Raw genomic sequence first — 8,326 nt, 5'->3', positions numbered from 1 at the left:
TAGTGGGCTTTTCGCCGGTCTCCATCTCCTTCTTGGCGTGATCTCCCGACATCACTTCGAGCGGTTAGGCTCTAATGAAGAACCTGGCTCTGATACCAATTGATAGTCGCCTAGAGGGGGGGGTGAATAGGGCGAAACTGAAATTCTCAAAAATAATCACAACTACAAGCCGGGTTAGCGTTAGAAATATAATCGAGTCCGCAAGAGAGGGCACAAAACAAATCGCAAGCAAATAGTGAGGTGAGACACGCGGATTTGTTTTACCGAGGTTCGGTTCTCTCAAACCTACTCCCCGTTGAGGAGGCCACAAAGGCCGGGTCTCTTTCAACCCTTCCCTCTCTCAAACGGTCCCTCGGACCGAGTGAGCTTCTCTTCTCAAATCAAAGCCGGGAATAAAACTTCCCCGCAAGGGCCACCACACAATTGGTGCCTCTTGCCTTGATTACAATTGAGTGTTGATCACAAGAGCAAGTGAGAAAGAAAAGAAGCAATCCAAGCGCAAGAGCTCAAAAGAACACGGCAAATCTCTCTCTCTAATCACTAAAGCCTTTTGTGGAATTGGAGAGGATTTGATCTCTTTGGTGTGTCTAGAATGGAATGCCTAGCTCTTGTAAGTGGTTGAGAAGTGGAAAACTTGGATATCATGAATGGTGGGTGGTTGGGGTATTTATAGCCCCAACCACCAAATGTGGCCGTTGGGAGGCTGACTGCACGATGGCGCACCGGACAGTCCGGTGCACACCGGACATGTCCGGTGCCCCCGCCACGTCATCACTACCGTTGGATTCTGACTGTTGAAGCTTCTGACTTGTGGGCCCGTCTGGGTGTCCGGTGCACACCGGACAACACCTGTTCATTGTCCGGTGCGCCGGAATGGGCGCGCCTGCCTTCTGCGCGCGCAGAGCGCGCATTAAATGCCCTGCAGGTAGCCGTTGGCGCCGAGTAGCCGTTGCTCCGGGGTCGCACCGGACAGTCCGGTGCACACCGGACATGTCCGGTGAATTTTAGCGGACTAGCCGTTGGAGTTTCCCGAAGCTGGCGAGTTCCTGAGGCCGCTCTCCGTGGCGCACCGGACACTGTCCGGTGTACACCGGACAGTCCGGTGAATTATAGCGCGAGTGCCTCTGGAAATTCCCGAAGGTGGCGAGTTTGCGTTGGAGTCCTCTGGTGCACCGGACATGTCCGGTGGTGCACCGGACACTGTCCGGCGGCACACCGGACAGTCCGGTGCGCCAGACCAGAGGTGCCTTCGGTTGGCCCTTTGCTCCTTTGTTGAATCCAAAACGTGATCTTTTTATTGGCTGAGTGTGAGCCTTTTACACCTGTATAATCTATACACTTGGGCAAACTAGTTAGTCCAATTATTTGTGTTGGGCAAATCAACCACCAAAATTATTTAGGAACTAGGTGTAAGCCTAATTCCCTTTCAGAGAGAGAGGGTGCAAAACAAATCGTGAGCAAATAAAGAGCGAGACACGATGATTTGTTTTACCGAGGTTCGGTTTTTGCAAACCTAGTCCCCGTTGAGGTGGTCACAAAGACCGGGTCTCTTTCAACCCTTTCCCTCTCTCAAACGGTCACTTAGACCGAGTGAGCTTCTCTTCTCAATCAAACGGAACACGAAGTTCCCGCAAGGACCACCACACAATTGGTGTCTCTTGCCTTGGTTACAATTGAGTTTGATCACAGGAAGAATGAGAAAGAAAAGAAGCGATCCAAGCGCAAGAGCTCAAATGAACACAAAAGTCGCTCTCTCTAGTCACTATTTGATTTGGAGTGATTCCGGACTTGGGAGAGGATTTGATCTCTTTGGAGTGTCTAGAATTGAATGCTATAGCTCTTGTAATGTGTTGAAGGTGGGAAACTTGGATGCCATTGAATGTGGGGTGGTTGGGGTATTTATAGCCCCAACCACAAAAAATGGTCGTTGGAAGGCTGCTGTCGCATGGCGCACCGGACAGTCCGGTGCGCCACTGGACACTGTCCGGTGCACCAGCCACGTCAGCAAGCCGTTGGGTTTCGACCGTTGGAGCTCTGACAAGTGGGGCCTCTGGGCTGTCCGGTGGTGCACCGGACAGGTCCTGTAGACTGTCCGGTGCGCCAACTGCGCGTGCTCTGACTCTGGCGCGCACTGTAGCGCATTGAATGCGGTTGCAGACGACCGTTGCGCGCGAAGTAGTCGTTGCTCTGCTGGCACACCGGACAGTCCGGTGTGACACCGGACACTGTCCGGTGCTTCACCAGACAATCCGGTGAATTATAGCGGAGCGACCTCCCATTTTCCCGAAGGTGGCAAGTTCAGCGTCGAGTGCCCTGGTGCACCGGACACTGTCCGGTGTGCCAGACCAGGGTGTCTTTGGGTTGTCTTTTGCTCTCTTTGTTTGAACCCTTTCTTGGTCTTTTTATTGGCTTATTGTGAACTTTTGGCACCTGTAGAACTTATAGACTAGAGCAAACTAGTTAGTCCAATTATTTGTGTTGGGCAATTCAACCAATAAAATCAATTAGGAAAAAAGGTGTAAGCCTAATTCCCTTTCACAAACCCGATCGGTATCCGCCAAAGCCCCAACACGCCGATTAGTACCGTCCGGACAGTACCGACCGTGCTTGTCCCAACACCCTTGTTGCTTGTCTTGATCAGCATGAGAGACACATGGTCTGTTTGGTTCAGCCTCTTGAACTAGACTCGTTGCAAAAAATCTGGAATCTCAACCAAAAGATATAACAGCATAATAGATTTGTGAAAATCCATAGATTTCTTTTGTTCAATTCAGAATAACCTTCCACCCGAGATTTTCCATATTCTTGTCATACATGGTATAACCTATCATGTTCTTATACATCATAGCTACAATTATTTCAACCAAACAAAATTTAGTTTTTTTATAATTATCAGCTTACTGTAGCTTTCTCACAACTATAATCAAATTTTCAAAAAAACTAAAGCTGAACTAAAAACACACCCACAATCTGTAGATTGCCGGGATGCCACCATGGCCCATCCCTCACCATCTGCGAAGTTTCTGGTCCATAGACGATACTGTCGTCCCTGGACTACATGTGACCGCACGCTCCTGTAGCAACTAGCAACATAGTTGCACGTGCTTCGCTCGGACATGGCCGCGCTCCCGCCGTCACCTATGTCTAGAGAGAGACGAGCCATCTCTACCAGCATTCATATCACAACTATCGAAAGTTAAACAAGCTAGCAAAATAATACTACCTTCATTTTTAAATAGTTGACGCCACCTAGTAGTACTAAAAAAACGTCAAATAATAAATACAAAAAATAAAAGGAGTAGTAAATATTTATAGTGTGTTTGATTAAACGTATGATGAGGAATGGAAGGAGCGGTCATATTTTCTATAATGTTTGGATGAGACGCGGAGACAAGATAAACACCGGAGTATTTTTTGGTGACAGCATGGTCCCAAAAAATCGAGCGGACAGTGTCACGCCGCCTCATCCTACTTTTACCTCAAACCAAACACATCCTTAATTGCACAATTGACATTAATCATATTATTAATGAGGTGCAGAATCAGGGATATCATCTGACTGGTCACTATCAATCCCATCCAGACTGATATACTTAATAAGAGTGAAACTGGCAGCTGGAAAAAAGCAAGCTCATTAGGGAGAATACAAGAACGAAGGCTGCATAATTCATCCATCATCATTATTCTACGAGTGCAGAGACGGATGCATTGCTGGATATTTGAGAAACTGAGAAGGTGAGCTTAGAACAGATTGAAGTACATGATGGTGTCCTTCGCCATCACCAGCAAAAGCAGCTTGAAGTAAATCAAAGCCCACTTTCTGGTGATATCATGGTGCACGTAGTCCAGAAGAATCTCCTTGTGGAACATGTATACTTGATGGAACACGGCGCCGACCAGAAGGGAGGTACTTATGCTGTTCTTGGAGGCAAGAAGCAGGGCTGGGATCATGTAAAAGGTGACTTGGGTTGCTATCTCTGATCGCCTTACTTTAGAACTCTCACTTGTCAGGGGACTACTTCTAGGTTTAGCGATAGCTGCTTCTAGCGGACTGAACGCCACAACTTTTGGTGTGGCTTCCTCACTTGATTTCCGTGTCTCAGACTGTTTCATTTCACCACCTGACTTGTATGTCTCAGAGATCTGTCATATTTTCAAACATCATCAAATTCATGAACATTTAGCACAAGGAGACAGAATACGTGACACAAATAAGCAGTAAGTCCTGCTGGTGACAAACCTGTGACTTCTGCACCTGAGATCCATTGGATGCTAGAGAGGAAAACCAACGAGGTAAAACTTGTGGTCCACTGAGGTGAGATGTTGGTTCATATCCCAGAACCTGTTGTGCATATACATGCCAGAATACATATTAGAGCACTATAGACTTTCATCCTTCTGAATGATATGAAATATAGTATAATGAAAACTAGAAGCCCAACTTCTTTCAAACCTTAAACAACCTTTAAAAAGGTCAGAAGTTTCCATTACTCTGTTAAACAAATGAAGCAACCGGTTTATTTAGTTTCGAGAGCATGGATCGATGCAAGGGCACACAAATATAATGCAAAAGGGTACACAACAAATCAAAACATGTAAAATGGACAAAGATAGAATAACTATTGGTTCGTATCAAGAGTTGGGTACTGTAAAAAAACAAACTATTTAGAGTACTGATGTGTTCTAACTTAAGTATAAGATTTCTCCAAACTTTGACAACCATAATATCTAAAATACGTGAATTGGAAACATGACAATAATATGTGTGGAGTTTCCTAACAGTATTGTTATAATATCACAATTCTATTTGGTCCTACAAATATCACAGTAAATTAGTGGCTAATGTTGTGTTTTTGTTTAGGTGACAGTGCAACTGTCTAAAAAAAACAAGTGTTTGTGATCACTGATCAGTAGCAGAAAGACCAGCAACTTTGCAAAGATGTGACACTGTTAAATGATTCGAAACCATCAATAATCTATATTCTATCCTACAACAGTAAGGAAAGGTGAAATCACTAAATGATTCAAGACAATAGTTCTAGTGTTGTTATTCTTGACGCTCGATACTAGTTAGAAAGTCACCCCACGAGTAGCGTGTAACGGTTAACCTTTACCAATCGTCATCTAGATGGTCTAATCGCAGATCAACATACCATCTAGACACTAGACCTAAGATTTCCAACTAGCATTTATGTGAACAATGAGCTATAATGTCCTCCATTTATCTCATCATCCATACTGGAAAGTGGAAACATGTATTTGAGCTTCTTAGCTTCTTCTTTAGTTCAGTTCTCCAGACAAACAAACCTTTACAGTGAAAAGCATATACAGACTATCTCATGAGACAATATTTTGCAGTTTATGTGGAAGAGGTGCTAGGGGCACAGGGCACCACAAAATAACCATTTTCCCTCTTCCTTTGAATTTTGGACACCAGTCAAGGCATCCACTATAAATGAAATACCCTGTTAATAGTAAATCACATCTTAGCAGATGGCAGTCACAAGGTGAAGGCTGAATAATGAATACTGGTACCAATGCAAACTAGCGTGCATTGGCATTCACATCCATATGAACTTTATATTTCTACTTGTCATCTCAAAATTTCATCATAACTAATCATTATAAGCTCAAAATGTTGATGCCCAAACATCATGATACATGTTCCCCAGAAAGCCATACTGTCCTCCAAGAATGTCAACTACTGACTGCATTCTGCCAATTGTTTTAGGCAATAGAAATTTGTAAAGGTTTTACCATCAAAATGGACATTAATAAATTTCCTATTACCCTCTAATGTGTACTGAGCTAATGTGCAGACTCCAGAACTATTTATATATAGTAGCATAAGAGCTAAGCAATGGAAAAATATGGATAATCATCCACACTAAAACATTATTGATGGAGTGAATGTACTCAAAGTGAGGACAACTATATGACCACCAGACATCAATAGGATTGTGCCTTCTTGTTAAATATGGTGCTGTCCCCACGTATGATTTCTAAATGTGACTCTCACAGCTTCCACAGTATGAAACTGTGTTATTGTTCTTCATCAAAGAAATGACACCAAGTAGGAGCAGTATCGCCTCATTTTAAGTCAATGTTTTGATAATATCTAAACTTTAAAAAATGACAGATATATGTACCATACCCAAGATAAATACCGATATAACAAAACCCACAATAAAGCTTATCAAGATCTACACAGATGCAGTTCTCTCAGTTGTTGATGGAGGGAGGGACATACGAGACTTGCGAATGATATTAGACCAATTCAACCAGTCTTTCCCTTCCATGGCAATGTGCTTCTCTCCTTACACTTGTACCTTCAGTCTCACTATCTCCATGGATTCAGATTACAGAACTACATAAGCATACTACATATTTTGGTCAAGTACAATCTACCATGGAGATACTATACGAGAGCACTCTCCACCTCTGATACTAAGGCCTTGTTTGGATCCTCCTGACTAATTGTTCGTCAGTGGCTAACATTAGCCAGTAAATAATTAGCTAGCAAACAATTAGCCAAGGTATGTTTGGAGTCTTGGCTAATAGATATAAAAACATAGTAAATAGTCTGTTTTACCCCTTGCGCGGCAAACAATTAGCCAGGAGAGAAAGGAAAGAAACTGACAGGGGTAGGGATCATCTTTTTCTCTTTTTATGATCTATTAGCACCTATTAGCAAGGTCAAATGGCTAATGGACAAACAATTTGCCAGCCCTGTGGCTAATAATTAGCCAATTTATTATTCAACCCGTTTGGAGCCCAAGGTGCTAAAATTAGTTGGCAAACTGTTTGCCAGATAGATCCAAACAGGCCAAGCAAAGCAGACGCAAATCAGACGACGGGATTCCATTAGGAAAGCCTACGAGCCAGATCATCAATCAGACGAAGCGCGCAGGCACACGAATCACTAAAAAATCGCATCACAATTACCCATTCCGATATGCATGAATGAAATATGTAGCACAAGCAAAGAGGGGTCGGGTACACAAACGAACCTTGCCGAGCCCATGGGGCGACGGGGCAGACGGGTAGCGGGGCAGGGACGAGAGCGCGCGGGCTCCGGCGATAGGCGTTGCTGCTTTGGCAGCGGCAGGGGTGAGGGCGGCGACGAGGGGAAGGGCCTTGGATCGGGCCAGGATCCGCGACGCCATGGCGAGGGCTTGGGGTTCCTCACTTGGAGAGAAGCGGAGGTGGGTGGGGTGGGAAGAGGGATCGGGCCAGGATCCGCTAGTATGCTCGGATACAGAGGCAGGGGTGAAAATGAAAACTACTCACGCTAGTATGCTCGGACCGAGTCGGACGGAGGCTCGGAACTAGTGAAGTAGTGAACTAATGTTTTAGGTCGTACTGGTCTCGTGGTGGAAGGGAGACCATGACACCTAAATAAAACAATTAGGTAGCTTATAATTATAATTATAATTAAAACATTTTGTCACTAATTTTAAATTATTAAAACCTATATAAGATTCTATTTAGAAGTGTATGACGATTTTGTTAAACGTCGCTAACTCTACCGAAAAAAAGTTATAGAAGCTAGGTTTTAATCTCATTACCTCTAACAAAGGCGGGTGGTAGTAATGTCTCGACTCGACTCTATGGGCGTGTTTGGTTCGGCTTTTTTCTGGCCAGCTTATCTGAAAAGCTGGCTGTGGGGAAAAGCTGGCTGTTGGGAAAAGCTGGTGGTTAGAATTTAGGTGTTTGGTTCGCCAGCTGTGCAGAAAAGCTGTTCGTCAGAATCTACGTGTTTGGATACAGATTCTCAAATTGCAGATTCTGTTCGAACAAACGATAAAATGAAACCCATAACGTAGATAAAGTTCATTACAAAATAATTAGTGGAGTTGATTACATCATAAGTACCGTTACAATTGCACTAAGTCAACTACGCCACTAATGCATTTGCAATTGCATCTCGAAAATCACTCATGTCTAACTCATCAGATGTGCTAGTACTACTCTCACCTGCAGGTAGATCATGACTTAGGCTATTAGGTCCTACTTCATCAAAATCTCTATCGTGTAGAGCACTATCTCTAATGAAGTTATGCAGTGTCATACATGCAATAATTATCTTCGATTGTTTCTCAAGCGAAAATGAAGGGAGACTTAATAGAATTCTCCACTTCATTTTTAGCACCCCAAATGATCGCTCAATAACATTTCGTAGGGATGAGTGCGCATAGTTGAATACTTCTTTACTCCCAATAGGTTGCCTCGCATTTTGCCATTCCGTAATGTGGTACTTCTGCCCCTTATAAGGTGCAAGGTACCCCTTTCTGTTTGGATAACCCGAATCGACAAGATAGTATTT

At 43.8% G+C, this 8,326-nt stretch overlaps 1 protein-coding gene across 1 annotated transcript; it reads right to left on the bottom strand.

Annotated features, from left to right (window-relative positions):
* Window positions 1–3,561: 3,561 nt before the first annotated feature.
* Window positions 3,562–7,286, bottom strand: LOC100274754 (uncharacterized). The gene is made up of 3 exons (NM_001196626.1): window positions 7,011–7,286; window positions 4,241–4,342; window positions 3,562–4,143 (listed from the first exon to the last, which is right to left on the bottom strand). Exons 1-3 carry the CDS (start codon window positions 7,164–7,166, stop codon window positions 3,742–3,744), a joined length of 660 nt encoding a protein of 219 aa, NP_001183555.1. The 5' UTR covers window positions 7,167–7,286; the 3' UTR covers window positions 3,562–3,741.
* Between the last annotated feature and the right edge of the window lie 1,040 nt (window positions 7,287–8,326).

The sequence above is a fragment of the Zea mays genome, chromosome 8 (assembly GCF_902167145.1).
Source record: "Zea mays cultivar B73 chromosome 8, Zm-B73-REFERENCE-NAM-5.0, whole genome shotgun sequence".
NCBI classification, from domain to species: Eukaryota; Viridiplantae; Streptophyta; class Magnoliopsida; order Poales; family Poaceae; genus Zea; species Zea mays.
Note: the sequence above shows the minus strand (reverse complement) of the source record. Positions and strands in the feature narration are given on the sequence as shown.